Source organism: Crinia signifera, chromosome 1, assembly GCF_055691185.1.
Source record: "Crinia signifera chromosome 1, ASM5569118v1, whole genome shotgun sequence".
Lineage (NCBI taxonomy): Eukaryota > Metazoa > Chordata > Amphibia > Anura > Myobatrachidae > Crinia > Crinia signifera.
This window is the reverse complement of record NC_139217.1, coordinates 247,860,755-247,880,968: the sequence shown is the minus strand read 5'-3', so window position 1 is coordinate 247,880,968 and position 20,214 is coordinate 247,860,755. Positions and strand designations below refer to the sequence as shown.

Sequence of the window (20,214 nt, the reverse complement as noted above, 5' to 3'; positions counted from 1 at the left end):
TAAACACCATTCAATGCTCCCAAAAACGTTGTCCCTACATCGTATCTGCACCTCATCTTTATTGCCACTCCCTCTTTTGCAGACACATGATGGAATCCTTCTACTTAAATCTACTCACTTTCTCCAACCTCTCCCTTAAACTCTCATCTGGTGCTGTTGGTCTTTCCTGCAACACACCATCTCCTGACTCTTTCCTACAATCACATACCTTAAAACATAACTGTGAAGTGTGATACGTATTAATGTCATAAATAAAAACTTTAAACTTTGCATTTTAGCAATTTTCCAACCCACAACAGTTAACACCACTGATGCTACCTCAAAAATTGTAGATAATTATTAAAACATATAAATAATCATATTCAGCAACAATCAAAGTAAAATTAGTTGGGAAATTTGCAGATGTACGGATGCCTTATATACATACTCTGGCCCAAACCACTAAAGATGCGTTGAGAAGCAGCTTCCGATCAACATCCTGGTATGATCTGGAGACTATTACAAATGGTGTTTTGTTTTTTGATAAGCCTCCCATATATCTGTACTTTTTCAAAAACAGTAATGCGAATCATCATTTTTAGACCCCTTAATATGTTGTCTTACCAAAAGTATTCCTGATTTGAAGATGTTTGACTGGTCTGAATGTATGTAACATGCTCTGTGTATGTCCCGGGCCGCCAATGGCACAAAAGGGGCGTGCCTGGGCCGCGACATCATCAAAGGGGGCGGGCCAGGCCACTGCCATCCAATGTTCCCTCTAATTTTACGAAGGCTGTGTGCGGCAAAAGATTTGGGCTGTGCAACTTTGGAAGGAAATTAAAAATTTTGTGCGTCACTTATATATAACTGGAAAATTACGTTCAGCATTTGTGTTAACTTTACTTCAAAATTATATTAAACATTTAAAACACAGCACACAATGTAGTTCATGGGTGAAACACACATTAATTGAGTCCAGAACTGCAAAAAGGGACCACTGCTGCTTTGTGCGCTCTGTTGTAATGTCTGTGCGCACGCTCGTTGAGTTGTGTGCGCGCGCACATGCGCACAGCTTAGAGGGAACACTGCTGCCATCATCATAGGGGGCGCCGCCGAAGTCGCTGTGCTGCCGGGGAAGCGCCGGACATTACCGTCTACGGCGGCGCTGGGCTTCCCTGTGCGGTGTGTCGGGCAGACACCAGGCTGTTTTAGCGGGGTGCTGCAAAAACAGACTAGCGGGAACACTAATATTAACAAAATTTTTCTAGTAGAATGACTGTTATGCATTGTATTTAAAAAAAAAATTTTTTTTAAATCATATTCAAGTATAAATATATTAATCTTTCTGTTATGGTATCATAAAAAATAATAATAAATTGATCATGGTCACATGCCATGTGTTCATACTATTACACATTAAACTGAAACTAAAATAATCAGAATTGTTCCCTGGGAGAAAAGGGGACTATTTTGTTTCAATTGTATATTAGATTTAGTGATTTGATTGAATTTGTTATTTGTGAAAAAGTGAAATAATAACACACAACCTGTAAAACTTTCGCACATTATAGTCTGCACATATTTACTTTATAACACTCTAACGTATGTGGCTGAACAGCACAACTACAATCACTGAGATACAACCTCAAATGATTACACTGTATTAAAATTTGAATACATTTAATTAGACTTGCTACATCTTCAGGTTGATTGCTGAGGAAAAAAAATATTCAATTTTCTTTTCAGAGTGATATAATAATATAAAATCTCATTATATACTGAAAGCAATCTAATCCCACCAAAATCTCAGCAAGGTAAAATGCAAGCCTCAAAATGAACAAATATCATCATGATAAGAACCAAGATCCTGGTTGATAATTCTGTTGCATAGACCAGAACAGATTTTTCAGCCGACCACGTATTTTAATAAAATATCTCTATAAACCTGAGGTACGGATGGATACTGGCATTAATGGTTGTCTGGCTTCCAACAGCTTTGAAATGATCCAATGGTGTAACCATCAATAGTTATGCTGTGTACATGTGCAGAAGCCTTTAGCATCTCCATCATGAGCACATTGGATAAGCTGTGGACCCCGCTTCTTGGATACCACAGCTTTATTGGAACTGTTAGTCAGTAGTAGGGCATTAGAATGCAACCACTTAATGTACACAATTTGATGGAAAAGTACAATCATTGAATCAGGAACATACATGGTTGCTAACTATCAACTTCTGATGTACATTCCCAACCTGATGAAGTATATGGGCTTTGCATATGTCTGCATTAATATGAAAATAACAGAACTGTACAAATATCCATGTTTAAGTTCAAAATTAAAAACAATATAGCCTATTTCTTATGGTTTAATTTCACAATATGGGCAAAATTAGTTACGGAAGATGAAATACCAGTCATAAATTTCTATGAAACAGCGCCTCTAGAGGCCAACTGTGCTTGTCCTTATTTATAAGCTTTTTAGAATATATTTTCACACTCTCACACACAAACAGGGGCAGATTGTCCCGTTGGGAAACTGGCCCATTTTCCGGTGGGCCGGTCCAGATTTGTCTGCTTTCCACCCTGGCTGGGCCAGGGACCGCGCTACCACAGCGGTTAGTGGGCGTGGCCGCATCGTCCAACTCCTGGATGAACAAAGTTAATATGGCCGTGGCCGGCCACGGCTTTGACCATTGTGAAGATGGCCTCGGGTCGCTCTTGGGTAACATTGTGATGTGGGATGCTTTAAGATTTTTCCCGGGACGGATTTAGTTTACAATCCGCCCCTACACACATACACACAGCAGTAAAACTCTCTAATGTCCTAAGTTGAGACCTCTACCCCACCACTCCAACTGGGCCAGGAATTTGGGAAGTATGTCCCATTTACTGCTGTTATGTTGACATACTTGGCATTAAATATGTGTTTTGAATAAGGCAGAAAAAAACTATTCTGCAACTAAAGTGTGTAATTCTTTTTGATACACAAAACACAACCACAGCTATAAAAACCTTACTAGCATCTTATGAATATATGGTTGGCAGTATTTTCTTAAAGATATTACTGATCATATTAATGAATGCTACCATGCAGAACATCATAAACACATATTAAGAGGCAAACCAAACCACTTTGCTGACCTTCTCATACCTTACATAAACTAAGTCACACATGTCTGGTAAGGCATAGTGGGCAGCAATTCAAAACATTCCAGGGACATTTCTATTTAATATGTATTCAAATTTACTAATGAAGCACCAGCATTTTTCACTGCTATTTGTAATTGGAAACAATATGTAAAAGAACAGTAATGAAACAAGAACAGGCAAGAACATACTTGGCATATCTAAGCCTATTTTGTAAACTCTCCTGTGATAGATCCAAAAAGAAGAGAAGGCTGGGGGGCTTGACAACGCAGTTTGTGCCATCATGGCCCAATATCATGTTGCACAGCAATGACTTTTGGATAGAAAATGAAGTCACTCATTAGTTAAGGGAAGTATTTTGAAAACATGTCATAACACACATAACACTGGATGGAACATGGGACACCACAATCCTCATCATGTCACTCTGTTTGAATGTCAACATATAACACCCAAAGAAAACCAATATATTATACAAATATATATATATATATATATATATATATATATATATATATGTATCTAATAATAACAAAAGTTATTGTAATGTAAGGTAATTCAGTGTATAAAAAACCTGGAGCTGTTCCTGGAAATTAGGAACAACTGGCAATAAATTATGATGATATCTGTTCTACAAAAGGTAGACATTTTCTTACATTTAAAAAAATAATAATTTGTGGACAAAAAACATCAGTTGGAAGACACTGGGAAGGAGGGAGGAGGGTAGGTAGTTAGTTATTGGGAATTTCCTGTTGTTAACCATCAGGGTTTGGAAATTATTTTGTTGTTTTAAACTATGCTCACACATGGAATTATCAGAATTTATTTTGGATATTTGTAATATCATCATCAAGTTATACCACAGAAGGACCAGCACATTAACAATAGGGTGGCTTGGTTTTTTCTTACTACAGTATTTATTTTTATGTGCACTGAATATTTACACTACTCTTGTATCCACAAGGGCTGAATGAGCTTACTACTATCTTTTATTTAAAAAATAATTATTAGCTAACATTAAATTAGTGCATATATAGGTGAATTTATGGATTAATGTGTTTAACACAGAGGTGATGTTAAGTGATATGTTAAATTATTATGTTAATACATTTATTTTTTCATCTTTAAAGGAGTCAGGGTGGGATGTGCTGTAGCGGCAACGTTAGTGCTGTCTTTGTAAAGCAAGCTATGTTATACATTTTGGCTTGGCGCCCTGTCTTGGGCTCCCCATAAGATTTGCACAGCGTATGCCCCGTAAACATGGGGCAAATCAGCCTTTGTGCTGAGCAATCTAGTTAAGCGCAGATCGCTCAGCACACAACACTGCACCAGCCATGTGTGCTGAGCGGTCTGTCACCGCCAGTGTTCTTAATTGAGAGAAGTCTGGCGATGGCTAGATTTATACTGCATGCAGTATGCATATTTAGGGGAAAAAAAAGATTGTTCGATGAGCCTATGTTTTATGTATATTTGCAGCAGATCTGTTTAGGTTTTGCAATGATAGATTGGGTTAAAATAAGTCCACCAACGCATTTCGAGCCTCAGCTGAGGCTCGAAACGCGTTGGTGGACGTAACTGACAGAGACCAGAAGCACGGAGCCAAATACTGGAAGTCGCCGCAAGCGTGCAGAGAGGAGAGCAGAAAGAAAAACTGCTGACCGCCAACATAGTGAGGGACAGGTAGTGTGACTGAAAACATTGCTCTCTTGCACCTAACTGGGCCTCCACAAGGCAGAGGACTTTATACAAAAGACATTGCTGGTCCGATCCCGGTCACAGCCAATATTTTTACAAAAGAGTGTAAACATTTTTACATATTGCATTTTATTGTTTTTTATCTTTTCTATGTTTGTCTTTTCCTCCTTTCCCTGCATGCAGTATATATCTAGTCAGACAATAGAAACGCACGGGGACTGCGCATCACAGCAATCCATGCTTCATTTCTAGACAGATCGCTTAGAAATGTGGCTGAAATAGCCCCGTGTGTATGACCCATTACTTTTGAATGATTTGAGACAATTTCAATGTGATTTGTAAGTAGTCTGGCCATACATTTTTTTTAACATTTTTATTTATTTCAGCGGGGCACCAAATAACTATAAAATTTAGAGACAATCTAGTACAACTAGAATCAGGCACCACAGTGTTATCTAAGAATTGCTCAAATATACAGTAATAGCTAAAAAAAAAAATGAATGTTGATTGTATTATTATTATTTTATGCATTTTTTTCCATTCAGTAAATATAGACTCTATAGGCTCTTTTTTTCTTGTTTTCTTTTTTAGAACTGCTAAAATCTGTTGTAAAATTGCAACAGTTCACTGAAACGCTGCATTCTTTTGCCTGGTATATATACATTGCGCTGATCTTTTATAAAAAATGAGTTACAATAACCTCTACCTTGAACAATACTTTCATTATACTTAAATTGTAAATGATTTTATAAAATAAAATTGTTCACTTCTCAACATTTATTGTCAAAGATTTTATAATTTTGAACATTTAAAAGAAATATTCTATTAACAAAAAATATTTGGAGCAATAATAACAATTAATACATACTCACAAATGGTATACAATGAGTAATAAGCTTCATCAGAATCCAGTCACATTGCTTTTTTTCACAGAGAACAAATGTAAGGTGCTAATTATTACTGCTGAGCCCAAAGCCTCATACTGAATTTAAATAATACTGTGAGCAAGGAGCGGCAATATTCCACAATACAGTGTTTTCACGTCTCTGTCATTTTTCTCAGAATGAACACAGTTAACTTGGTTATGAACAAAATCTAAATTATTGTGCACACCAAAAACAACTTAATTGATGACATTATGTTTAATTTTCGGTTGCTATGTGACCAAAAATGGCATGAACCACTAAGCAGTGTTAAAAGCTGAACTCGTATAGTGTTTTCTATATTTTTTGCAACACTACTAATTAATTTTTAAAGATATCACACATTCATTTTCACTGTGGAGCAAAAAAAAAAAAGGCAATCAGTAAAAAATATAAGAAAGCAAGGTATATAATTGTAAGATAAATAACAGAAAGAACGGAAAATAATCTCACAAGAACTAGAAACAGCTCAGATGCTGCAGTGTCAACTGTCTTAGTCTCTTATTGGTCTACTGGTAAAATGGTCTGCTGACATATGTCAACTACTGTAGATGAAAAGGACCCGTGTGTCACTGTTTCAAGCCGTGTGTCACAACTTCATGTAGTCAAGCATTACTAATCAGAGAATAAAATGCCAACAGGATGCTGGCTAGCCAAGGAAGTATCTGGAGCAGAGGAAGGGAAAATCTAATAAGACTATTTTATTTTCTTTAAAAGCTGCTCATTTATCTCTATTCGTCTATATACATTTAATAAACAAACAGCAAATTGTCCATCTGCATTTACTGGCATGATTAGAAGCTGGTATAGTGCTTTATTAATAAATGTAGGATAGAAAATAAGTATTATGTTTCAGTACAATAATGCCCTTAGTGGGCAAAGTGATGTAAAAAAAGATTATAGAACGCCTACTGGCTTCCAGTAACCCAGCAGTTCATAAACTGTGTGTCACAGTCTAGGCACCCTTGGGTGCTGTGAGACACTGAGGCTGCTTTCACATTGCATAAACGGCATTGTCCCGGTAATTTGAAACGTTTCTTAAAAATGGGTCAGACAGCCTTAACCCCTTTCACACCGCATAGCTTAAATGGTATATTACCCTTTTAAGTGCGGTCTGAAAGGGGTATTACCATTTCAATGCCGTTTTTTGCCATCACTTTTTTAAACGTGTAGGATTCTGCTTTTAACAAGTTTCAAAATACCGGTGTTCTGTAACCGGTAAATTGACAATGGAGCTTTCACATTGCAGCTGTCCGGGTTTTAAAATGGTAAAAAAAAACAGCAATATACCGTGTTAAAGCTGCAATGTGAAAGGTGTATTAGAGGTATACCTTGAGTTGGTGGTCCAGGACCAAAACAATTATTTTTGGTCAAAGTGGCAGGCACAACCAGTGTTGGGTGCCAGTCATACGATATGGGGACAATTAGAACCACAACAACTAAACCTGAGGGTGACAGATAAGCACAATTTACAGAATCTAATATATATATATTTTAATTTATTAATTAGAAACTCTTAGAATAGAGTAGCTGATATTCTAGTACACCATGATTCAAGAACATTTGGGAACAACGGCACTAATATATAAAGCTATTATTTCTAGACTTCATGATTATTTTGTGCATGCAATGTATTTGGGGCAGTACGGATTGTGTAATGGTTAGCATTACTGCCTCACAGCACTGAGGTCCTGGGTTCGATTCCCTGTGCGGAGTTTGTATAATCTCCTTGTGCTTGTGTGGGTTTCCTCCGGGTACTCTGGTTTCCTCCCACAATCCAAAAATATACTGGTAGGCTAATTGGCTCCTAAAAATTAACCCTAGAATGTCTGTGTGTGCGTGTGCATGTAGTAGGAAATATAGATTGTAAGCTCCACTGGGGCAGGTACTGATGTGAATTTTTAACTATACTCTGTAAAGCGCTGCAAAATATGTATGCCCTATATATGAAACTGGTAATAAATAAATGTAACACTTTTTTGTATAATGAAAAGGACAGCAGAGCTTCGCAGCAACTGAACAGCATCATGTAAGTGTGAATGCGTCACAATCAAGTTTACTCACTGCAAATTATTTGCAATAAGTTATTTACATCTTGGAAATAATGCTTATTAACAACATGTAAATGTATCTTCATTTATCAACTAAAAACACACTAAGAATAACAAATGCAAAAAGAGGGATACGTGGTTTATTTCTAGGATATATCTACTGTATATAGGCAGGGCCGCCGAGAGGTATGCCGGGCCCGGTAAAATGTAGGACGTGGCCTAATTGCGAGAGCCGTGACCACCTCCTGCAATTAGGTCACATCCCCAAATATTTAGAGGGGGGGGGTGGGCACTCTAAAGTCTAGGAGGGGTGTTATTGTCACCCTCCTCAGCAACAGCAGCACACCTACAGCATGTGCTGTGCTGACAGCAGTCTCAGCAGGAGCTCTCACACTGTCAGTGAGACACTCATGCTGAGCCTGCTGTCAGCACATGCTGTAGAGGTGAGTGCTGCTGCCCGGGAAGGGGGGGTGGGGTCGGAACAGGGCCCCGATGGGCTCCTCCAGCAAGCCCGGCCCCAGGTAAATAGTACCCCCCCCCCTCTCGGCGGCCATGTATATAGGCCCTAATTCAGGTTTGCTTGTTAAATGCTGCATCTCTGTCCCCAAACGTCCATAGGGTGCCCATCCATCGCAGGCTGCTATTGCACAAAGGGCTTGCGCATGCGTAATACGGACCGTAGTCCTGCATCCAAACCTGAATCAGGCCTTAATTCCGGTATCCTATTAGCAGTGATAATTTACCTCTACTAATAGGTTCGCTGGGTGCTATCAAATTATCCCAGGGACCCATTTATGAAGCAATATTTACAGCTATATCCCATAGCCACAAATCCACAAATATTATGCCCCCTGCTTGAATATATGACTAAAGGGCCGCAGTAGATACCTGTTTCAATCACTCCATTGCCACCAACAACTGCATCCCCCATAGGAGTCTATTATGGGGTACACATGATGCGCTTTTGCTTGCTATTCGATCCCGATTTGATTGGGATTGAATCGAATGGTACGCAAAATGCATTCGATTTGACTATATACTGTAGTACAGATTTGTACTATATAGTCTTGCCTGCCAAGACTATTTTTCTATTCGATTTACACTACACAGGGGGCACACATCGGGATCAAATCTGCATCGAATGTAGAAAAACCGTTCTATGCCCATTTGATTTTCTATTCGATTTTGCTTCCGTAAGCAAAATTGAACAGAAAAATAGTGCATATCTCACCGTGTGTACCCTCTATATGGGGAATGTGATAAAGCTTGTTTACCAATATACAGAATTTAAAGAAGCTATACACATTTGAACTGGTAATAAAACAACAGACATCTGTGTATAACTGTGAGCATAGCCATCAAGTGCCATTTCACATGGTCTGTACATACAGTAGTTTAATTGCCTGATACTAATGTCTGTGTACCACACTGATATAAGTTATATACTTACAAGGCCCTTCTCTTCAAAGTACCATTTACTATTTCTAAAATGCTACACGGTAAATCTAACAGTGTATCATTCATTTCAGGGCTTATTTGTCAAAGCTTGGAGATACAATCGTGAGAGAAAAAGTACCAGCCAATTAACTTTGGCCTTACATTTAACAGGCTCTGTTTAAAAAAATTACAGTTGGGAGCTAATTGGCTGGTACTTTATCTCTGGCATGTTAATATCTCCCCAAGCTTTGAGGTAATAACCCCATTAAGGGGCCTACACACGGGGAGATGTGCTGAGTGATACTAGATCACTCTGCACCCTCAGCAAGATCCCTCAGTGCATAGCGATGTGTCAGCGCTGTGTACTGGATATTAATCGCTGGGTGATAGCTGTGTATGGCCCCTACCCACATAGCAATGTAAGAAAGCTTACAAAATGCCCCTAAATTTCTACAAGTTTAGGCCCCATTAGCTTTATTACACAGTTTAATCTGCCAAACTTCATACATCATATACTGTAATGGCAGTATTTGCCTTTTACGTATAAATAATATGTTCCAATTTTAGGTACTTGTGAGTTATCTGGGCTGCCGATTTTTTGATTGTATGCCTTAAGTTAAGGCATACAATCAGATGCGATGCGATATCGCATCGCATGCGATCATCGGATGCGATGACCCGATTTTTCCATAGGAATCAATGTTAAAATTGACTGAGTCCATTTTAACATGGAATTCAATGGGAAAAAGGGGTCCTTTTCATACCCCTACTATCCAAGTGGGCATGGAGTTGGATATAAACCTGTGGCGAGCGTAGCGAGCCACCAAGCCCGAAGCGTGGCGAGCGAAGCGAGCCCCGCGAGGGGACGGTATTCTGTGTCCCCTCGCGGGGCTCGCTACGCTCGCCACGCTTCGGGCTCGGTGGCTCGCTACGCTCGCCACAGGTTTATATCCAACTCCATGCCCACTTGGATAGTAGGGGTATGAAAAGGACCCCTTTTTCCCATTGAATTCCATGTTAAAATGGACTCAGTCCATTTTAACATTGATTCCTATGGAAAAATCGGGTCATCGCATCGCATCGCATCCGATGGTCGCATGCGATGCGATGCGATGTGCCCAATCCGACCCGATTTAGAAATCGGCAGCCCGGATAACTCACAAGTACCCAATTTTAACTCACTCAATTTGCTTCACAAAATTGTGGGGTAGATTTATTAAGCTCGGTGAAGTGATAAAATGTCTGTTTTTTATCACCAGCCAATCGGCTCCTAACTGTCATTTTTTTCCATAACAAGCCTGTAACTTCACAGTTAGGAGATGATTGGCTGGTGATAAAAACCAGACACTTTATCACTACACCGAGCTTAATAAAGCTGTCCCTCTGATTTTTTAAACATACCAATTTTTACCCTGATTTAAAGAAAGACTATAGTGTTGCTATAGTTTGTGCTATAATGTAATTTTAGGACTGCGTACCCAAAATTACTGCAATAAGATTTTGTCCAGTTACAAAATAGGGCACTGCAAGGGGTGGAAGAATTGAAGGCAGCCCAGCTTTGTGGTGTTGCAGAATGTGCACCATGCAAAGGCCCCTTTGTGTTAACCTGTGCCTAATGAATTTGTCAAAAGTGGTGTAAAAATTGCCAAGAACACATTGTTATTCATTATAATGACCTGTAATGTTTACCTTATATAGGAAATATAATATTTTATTACGCAACGTTTTTATTTGAATTTATATAACAAAGGAGACTGACGCTGGCATTTTTAGTTTATATTGAGCGCATCGCTCACAGAGATGTTGGCACTCAAAGGGTTAATGCCCTCTACAAAGTAGCAATAGTCAGAATTTTGACAGACCTGTTTACTAATATAAGCTGCACAGGAAAGATCACAGCAAATCTATTATAAACATAATATTAAACAATATGAAAAGTGAAGTAAAGACAATCCTGATGTGCCTTTTTTATAACAATATATAGGCCAAAAAAATTTACACAAAAATCTAGCAGGTGCCTATAACCAACAGAACAAATGTCAAGTACTGAATATTACTCACCAACACACTATATGCAACATATGCTAAGTGTAATAAAGTGAAAGTTGGTTCATTGTAAATGACTCCCCACATTCTACTAAACTGTCTGATACATTGTATTCTTTACCTTTCTGAAACATTGTATTACTTTGGCTAACAGTCATACTGGTTGTATTTCTAATATGTATTTCAAAAGTATCATTTAGATCTCATGTACAATTAAAACTTGACAAAAGTCATACTCAGGGTTGCTTACACAGGATGAGAATGCAAAATACCAGCTTTTAAATAAAGAACTGAAAAAAAAAAAAAGATAATAGGGTATCACTGATACAAAACTATCTACATATAAAATCCAAATTGTATATATATATATATATATATATATATATATATATATATATATATATCCTTTGAAATAAAATAAAACTTGTATAAATAACTTCATTATACGTGTGTTATTATATTACCTTTAACTTAAGCCTTGCCAAGAATGAACAATACAATTGTACATTAAACACAGGATACTATATGATAACTATAACAATTGATGATTTCATTATCTTGAAATAGTAAGTATGACATCACATATTTCCTGCACCGAGATGTTTACATCCCAGTCATAGGGAAAACATGTCTTTTTTGCCAAACATGCTGATGCTCAGTTTGCTTGTCCGGCTACAACACACAGATGCTTCAATAAGCAAGCTGGCAAACAGGCAGGAACGCCTACAACATAAGCATACAATGTATCATAAATTAGACCTGGGCCTGCTTTAAAGAAGGACAAATTAGCAATTAGAAGTGACTTATTTTACAACTGAATTATACATTACTTCTATTAAATCTATCAATCAATCAATCAATCAATCAATCAATCAGATGTTCTGTGCAGCCAGTACCTTATGGCTATACACAAGCTGTCAGGTTGGGGAGGAGTGATGAATGTATCCAGGCTGAACACAGCTGTATTATATGGACTCTATTATTGTTGTGTATTTATATAGTGTCAACATACAATGCAGCACATAACAAAAAAAGATTGAAACATGAATATTGGTTCGTGTCCCATGGAGCTTATATTGCCACATAACATATATACATCTATCACATTTGCTTTATGAAAAACTTGGTTAGCACTGAGGGTAATGTTGCTCTGTTAACTATGCTTTGAGAAGTCCCTGTCACTGTGATAAATGTAACAGGGAGATGACAGATCTCTCTATATACTACTGACCCTCCATAACCAGCACAATGCTTATGCAGGCAAGACCTGACAGGAACATAAGTCTGGGGTCAGACAGGAATAAGGACTAGAGGTAATGTCCCCCTGTTATACTCCATAGCTATATAAGCAGTTGCCTGGTACCTACTAATGCTGCAGCAATCTTTCTGACAGTTGGATTTGGGTAATGTGTGGGCAGCCTGCCCAGGGCCAGCAGTAATATTGTGCCCTTGTACATAACACATCCAAATGGCTCTCACAGAGACTGCAGAATATGAGAAGCAGTTCTACACAGGAACACACACATTACAGCAACAGTCACATCACATCCATGTAAGTTCCCCTTCCCCGCCCACAAAAGCATGTGTCCAGCATTACAGGAATGTATGACAGGAGGCAGAGGAGAAAGGCACTGTGCCATGGCTCCTGTTTTAACCCCTGCACTTCCAGAATTTCCCTTTAGATCGATCTTTAAAAAAACAACAACTATATTTAACCTATTCATGACCAGAACATTCTAATCTCAATTATTTCACCTTCATTGTCCTCCCAGCCACATAAAGCGATCACTCAGTAGCATAATCCCATTACTCTCTGCATCCTAACATATAACATACTGTATACAGTAACCCATTACTTCCCTCCAGCCTTCCCTGCAATGCCTGCCTCCGCATCCAGCTTTACACCAATACTTAACTCCTTCCCTACCTTCCATGATCCCCTGTGCACAGTAGTATACATATATCAGGAGTTAGAGTTAGGCTGGTCACTAATGTGCCATGCAGTGGCATTACCCAGCAGTGACTGCATAAACTTTGTGAACACTGTAAACTTGTCAGACACATATCTTACAGCAATAGTTCTCATGGCAAACGGGAAACTGGCAGAAGTAGCATGCACCCTACCTGCTGGGGACAGTATGTGGTGGTGGTGGTGATGGTGATGCTGGTGATGGTGGTCATTGGTTGTCGGGCTGTTTACTCTCCTTCTTGTACCTAATGGAGGGCTGTGGGGTTGTCGTGCTCCCTCTGGGGGGCTGTTGTCATTTCTGTCCATCCCTGGCCCTCGCAGGGCAGAGGATAGGAGATGGGGAAGAGGTGGTGGGCTCTGGAGCTGCTGGTGGTAGTGGTGCACCCCAGGCATGCCATGCAACTGCTGTTGTTGCTGTTGGTTCATCATGAATCCAGACCTAGATCTGGATCTAGTCCTTGGGGGCTCCAGGAAAGCTGGGAATAGGAAGGAAGGAGCAATAGGAGGTGGCGGAGATGAGGGGGGAGAGGAAGCAGAGGAGAGAGACTGGAAGAAGGAGGAAGACGGGGTGAGCTGCAGAAGAGGAGGGTACTGCTGGGAGGAGGCAGAGCCGAGAGTCAGCAATCTGCTGCCACTGCTGCTGCTGAGCCCGGCGTCTCTGCTGGTGGCCGCCGCTGCAGCCTCGGCCCCTGCTACAGCCTGCCTGGGATCGAGGCAAATCGGGAACGGCAACAGCCCACCTCCTGCTCCACCACCCCCGCTGTCACCGCCTCCCACTGGCTGCTGCTGCTGCTGCTTGGGGTCCCGAAGCCTGTCTGCTTGGACCGGATGACACTGAGTACAGAGGCTGGAGTCCGGAGGGGTGGGCTGTACTGAGCCGGAGGCAATTGGCATCACCTCCCTGGTGAACAGAACGCCAGCTGACGGAGATGAGATGCAGATATAAACACTGTGTGCGTGTATGGCACACATCCAGTAATACAAAGAAAATCAAATAAGTAATACGAAATAGAAGCTTGTACAACTCCCCGTGTGCTCCCAGGCTGGTGTATGGCTGCTAGAGGCACACTCATGTGACACACAGGTCGGGGCACAATAATCCGCCTTCAGTGTCATCCCACTCTGTCCAGTGTGCAGGAATAAGCAGGCACCAGGGGTAACAGGGCAGCAGCAGAGTATTCCCCAGGGCAGGTGACAGCTCCTCGCTGCCCCGCACTGCACTCACAGGAGTGGCGAGCTCCCTACATTGCTCAGAGCCTCTGCTTATAACATCCAACACAAGCGTTCCTCTATCCCAAATCCACAGGCAGTGAGGGAAATGACACTACTCCCAGCACAATACACCCCCACCCCCCTCTCCTCCTCCGCTGGCAGGAAAGGAGAGGCAATGGTTTCGGGAAGGGGTGGCTGGGAGGAATAACACAGTATAAGGAATATTCCGTTCTCTCGCTGTATACAGGCAGGGAACAAGTACAACAGCCGGTGCCACACACAGGAACAGGGCAACACTGGGTCCCGGGCCGCCTATTGTTGTGTGCCTGTCCTGCTTATAGTACTCTTCTCCCCCTCTACTGCATGACGCGCAGCGGCGGCGTGCTCTCTGTCCTCCCGGGATCCCCGCTGCTTGCTGCTGCTGAGGATTCCCCGCTGGGTGACTTCTATCCCCCGCTCTGTATGATGTCACAGGCGCTGCTGCTGAGCTGGGGTAGACATGAGAGGCACTGGTCTGTCCCTATGGGCCCAGCATAGTCACACAGAAGCTGCAGCAGCAGCAGCACGGAGAGCTCCAGGCGCCTCCACTTCCGCACCAGCCTCAGAGTCCACAGTACTGTATATCATGTATTCAGCATCAATATATCCCACATGTGGTCATATTATTGTCATCTCTCCTGTGCTGTTGGTGAAAACTTTATGCTGCAGCATGACTGTGGGAGGTCTCCTGAAGGATATTTTGCATATACTACAAAATTATTATTATACTTTGTATTACACCACAAGGGGTCCGCAGCGCCTTACAAGCAGAAGCAGCGACTTACATACAGTACAAACATTGACTAACAGGATACAAGCTACTGTATATGGGATCTGAACATGTATTAGATCGTCTTGTATTAGCTTGACAGGGATAATAGGTTGACACAATGAAAAGGTCAAATGAGTTTTTCCCAATTTAACATTTTTCACTATTCATACTTTACTATCCATGCAAGGGTACAATGTATACTACTTAGTGGTCCATGTGCTATAATGTACAAGTAGTCACCCCAAAAAAACACAAAAAAACAAAGTGATTTATTTATGGGTTGACATTTTGATTGTGTCGACCTTTTTCTCATGTCAACCTTGCACATGTCAACCTTTTGGGGTCGACCTAGACACTGAAGACCTAATTCCTGTCAATCCTATCATCCACACCCAAGCTATATATATAACCATTAGTGCACATGCAGTCATAATACCCCCAAAAAGCAATGGCAACTGATCCAAAAGGTTTGTTGCAGATGTTGGCAATGGGGTCTAGATAACAAGGGGCCTATTAATTAAAGTATATATGTGTGTGTGTGTGTGTGTGTGTGTGTGAGTGTGGCTACACCTGCACATATAAGCAGAGGGTGTGCTAATGGATTAGGAGGCCTGTGTGTATCCTTCTCTGTTCGGGACCCCTCCCCTCTGCCGGCAGTCATGCAGCCCTATAGAGTCTGAGCACTTGAAAGAAAGAATACGTTAGAAATAAAGGTACTTGTAGAGAGGATTATCGGATTCATATAACACACTGCGCACAGGTTGTTGTGAGTCGATGTGTACGTGTACGTGTACGCCTACACATCCATTCACATGCGGCCGCATGAAGCAAATATAATCCGATGGTCGCTCCCCATTGAATGATTTTTCCTCCATTACTAATGAAAGAAAGCCTGAACTACGATTGGGACTGAATTGGCACCAATATGTGCTAAATAATAAAAGGGTTAAATAATGTGGAAAGAGTTTGGCAAGGAAATGTCAACACATTTGACAGTGACACAGAAGGTGGAAGCAGGAAGCGAAGGTGTTAAAAGGATGTGACAGTAAAGAGGGTAGAAGGGAAGTGTGCACAGGATGGGAGCATTGAGCCAATGGGTTAAGAAATGCACCTATAAGGACTATGGGCCTTATTCTAGTTCACTCTTTCTGACAAAATCCTTCTTAGATGGACAAAACCATGTGCACTACAGGTGGGGCAGATGTAACTTGTGCAGAGAGAATTACAGTAGATTTGGGTGGGGTTTTACTTCAAATTGAGATCTATATTGCAGTGGAGAAATAAAGCAGCCAGTATTTTCCCTGCACATAAAGAAAATACCCAGATCTAATTCTCTCTGCACATTTTACATCTGCCCCACCTGCAGTGCACATGGTTTTGTCCATCTAAGAAGGATTTTGTCAGAAAGAGTGAACTAGAATAAGGCCCTATGTTAGAGCCGCTGAGTAATGAGTGTTATAGAAAGACATGCCCTTTATTTGGGTATTGTAATCACTGATACTGACAAAGATAATGTGATTCCATTTGTTCAGGGAACACACAAAGACAGCTGGCTGTTTGCTAAACTTTTACTTAGCACTGGCTGCAGCAGCATTAATAGAAGCAAAGGCCACCCACACCGAGTACAGCACAGTGCTCCTGTGTGCAAGTTTGAGCTGATTGTCCTTCTTCAGCTTTCAGTCCTCTCCCCTCACCACCAGAGGTAGTATGTATCAAGCATCACCTTGTCTCATTGCAAACATAGGGGCACATTTATCAATGATCGCATTTGCAATGCGATCTGGGCGGAATATATCCGCCCAGGATCGCATTGTAAAATGCGATCAGATCACTGGGATGTATCATCCCTGGCCCTGCAGGGACAGGGCTCCGAAAGGAGCCTGTCCCTGCGAAGTGCTAAACCAGAAGCCGGGAGGTCAGTGCATGCGCGGTTATACGCTGACCCCCGCCGACCCCTCTTACCGCACTGCCCTGCTTGAGCAGTGCGATGTGTAGCCATACAATGGGCTATCGCCATCCCAGAATGGCGATAGCCCAGGAGTGCGAAGCCGGGCTGCCCGATGTTAATACATCGGGCAGCTTCGCATCCCCCATAGAAACCTATGGGGGATGCGGCCGGGGGGGATCGCAGCAGGGATCGGAGATTCCAGCTGCGGTCCCCCTTTAATACATTTAGGTGAAACTTAAAACGGGTGTTTTCGGGGATTTAGCCGCAAATATTAGTTGATAAATGCGGCCCATAGTATTGTTTAGTAATGCTGTATGCTTGAAAAAAAATCTCAAAAGACAGCTCTCCCATCAAAAACATACTGTACTTGCCTTCCCTCCCCAAATGGCTGGGAGGTTCCCCAAAATTGAGGATTGGCACTGTTCCCCCTGAGAAGGTGTGCAAGTATTCTGCTTTCCCAGTCAAAGTACAAGTGGGAGGTCAAAGATCGACCTGCTGATAAGATTTGCACAGAATTGCATCATGGCAGCCCATCCTGATATTCAAGGAGTCCGATGTGTGCGCAGCAGGGGACATTGGGAGGGATTCAATCACTTGGACTATTACGTCCAAGCACTGGAATGTATTGCACTGTATCTCATGGAGATATAAGACTCATTCATTTTGGTAAACCACACCGCATATTATAAGAAATTTGCCCATAAACAAGGGAACTGTGGACCTTATTCTGGTCCCCATGCAACGCTGCGAAATATGCAGTGTTACGTGTGGATAAAACGCTGCCCACCACCTGCACAGCAGGCCGCCCCCCGGAAGGTACACACATATGTAAGACACCTCTCTGGGTTTTTTACATTGGCATGCTTCCTGTACAGGAAGCAGGTTTGCAGCTGACATCCGCTGACATCAACCGCATCACGTGCACATTAAAATGGGAATGCCCAGCATTTTCATGGGAATGCCCATGAAATACTCAGCATTCCCATGGGTGCATCCCGTCACCACCACCCCCTGCCAGCATTGCTAGGTGCGAATGCATCCAGCGCCTGCAATCTGAATAAGGCCTTGTATGCATGAACAAATCCCCAATTTCTGTGGGCTGTACCGACTGCAGCCGATAGAAGCCAGCTAGGAAGCAAGCTCCATGCCTATCATAGGGGCAAATTTATTAAGCTTGGAGAAGAGATAAACTGGAGATAAAGCGGAGAAAAGGTAAAAGGAGATAAAGCACCAGCCAATCAACTCCCAACTGTCTTTTTCAAACACAGCTGATGCTTTATCTCCTTTTACCTTTTCTCTGCTTTATCTACAGTTTATCTCTTCTCCAAGCTTAATAAATCTGCCCCTTAGCCTGGACTGGCAGTCCCGGAGGGAGGGAATGCTTCCCAATGTGACTGCCTGTGATGCGTGTGACTGGCAGGTAGGATGTCCAGTAGGAAGTCACTGCCAGTCTCAGTGAAGCCAGTGCAGTCTCACAGACTGCATCTGACTGCACTTAAGTATCGATTCAGATTCCAATGAAGGGCTACAATCTATCGACATGCGCAAGCTCTCCATACTGTCACAACAATCGATGGCCTGTGAACGCAGACTGTACGCTGGCTAATTGACAGCAGGCTGGCGTTTGTGGGTGGCACCCCAGCGTTTACTGGGAGTGCCACAAAAAAAAAGTCAGCAGCAGCCTAGATAACCCCAGGGCCATCCATTAGGAGAGATTACAAATGGATTTGCCCCTCTTCGCTCAGCTGCAAAGCTATTCACAGCTATGCACATTGCTCTGGTAAGGAGATAGCTAACTGATCGCTGGGCTGCAAAAAGTTGCAGCCCTGTAATCAGGTCTGAATCTGCATCTAAGGCTGTACAGAGCAGCAGACGTGTACAAGGGGTGAACTAATAGACTTGTGGCTAAGGGCAGTAATCAATGAGAAAAATTTGCCGTGTTTTATGGCGAGTTTGTGCTTTTCTCACGTTGGACGAAGACTTTTGCTCTCAAAAAGCGAGCAACCCTATTCAATGTGCACTTCTCGCCGTCTTTCTGAGTCATTTTTGCCATGTCTCTCCGTGTAGCAATTCTCCATCTTTTCATGGAGAACTGGAATGTGAACTTTTTAAATAAAAGGTATTTTTGTTTTAATTTTGGTGTAAAAAAATCAGGAATTTTATTCTGTAAAAGGGCATGCTATTTTTATTCATGTGCTTATAGCACATGAATATATATTTTAATTTAAAAACATTTTTTTTTTTTACACAGAGCAGCCAGCAGGGGGCCGGGAGCCGAGCCGCTCATTAGATATTCATATATTCACTGCACCCGATCATTACATATGCATGATCGGGAGCAGTGACTATACCCGGTCCCCTGCTGGCTCTGGGGGGGGGCAGCTTGTGCTGCCTGGGGAGCCCTCCTCCCCTCCACAAAAGTTCTGGGGCAGGCAGGGAGACTTTTTTTAATCTCCCTGCCTGCCACCGTCCCACGGCTCCCTGCCGCGGACGCTCGTCCGCTGCAGGGGTTAAGATTCGCCTCGAGGGGCAACTCGCCCCTTCCGACATTGAATACAGGGAGAGCGAGTGGCAGCCAGCCCTCCGGAACACAGCGAGTGTGCAGCGAATCCTAAACAGGATTCGCTGCACACGGCGATATTTCATATTGAATACTGCCCTAAGAGTAAACAGGCGCCTAATAGGGTGGTTTGTCAAGCAGCTCCTGCTAGGGGGCGTCAAACCCCTAAATTAGGTATAGAAAAAAAAAAAAAAAAAGGTGGAGCGCTTAGTATTGAATCAATATGGTTGGATGTAAAAACAATGTATAATTACATTTGCTTAATGCGTAATATCACATGTACAGAGCAGCAGGCGTTACTGGGGGGCTGCAGTCCTCCTGCAGCCCCGCAACCCATAGGTAAAATTCACATCTGCTTGTCTCTACTATTATACCTTAGTGTTTAAAACACATTTTTATTATCAGATAGTGAATCTCTATACCAGGGAAGTTAAT

General features: G+C 41.9%; 1 protein-coding gene across 4 annotated transcripts in view; it reads right to left on the bottom strand.

The window, feature by feature from the left end:
* RNF38 (ring finger protein 38) overlaps positions 1–14,968 on the bottom strand; it is a 204,535-nt gene extending 189,567 nt beyond the window's left edge. The window contains exon 1 of one of the 4 annotated variants that reach the window (XM_083179862.1): positions 13,404–14,968. In XM_083179862.1, the coding sequence (XP_083035988.1) occupies positions 13,404–14,220 (817 nt within the window). In that variant the 5' untranslated portion in view covers positions 14,221–14,968. The remainder of the gene's footprint in view (positions 1–13,403) is intronic. The other 3 variants (XM_083179867.1, XM_083179851.1, XM_083179857.1) reach the window with 3 other exon arrangements.
* Between the last annotated feature and the right edge of the window lie 5,246 nt (positions 14,969–20,214).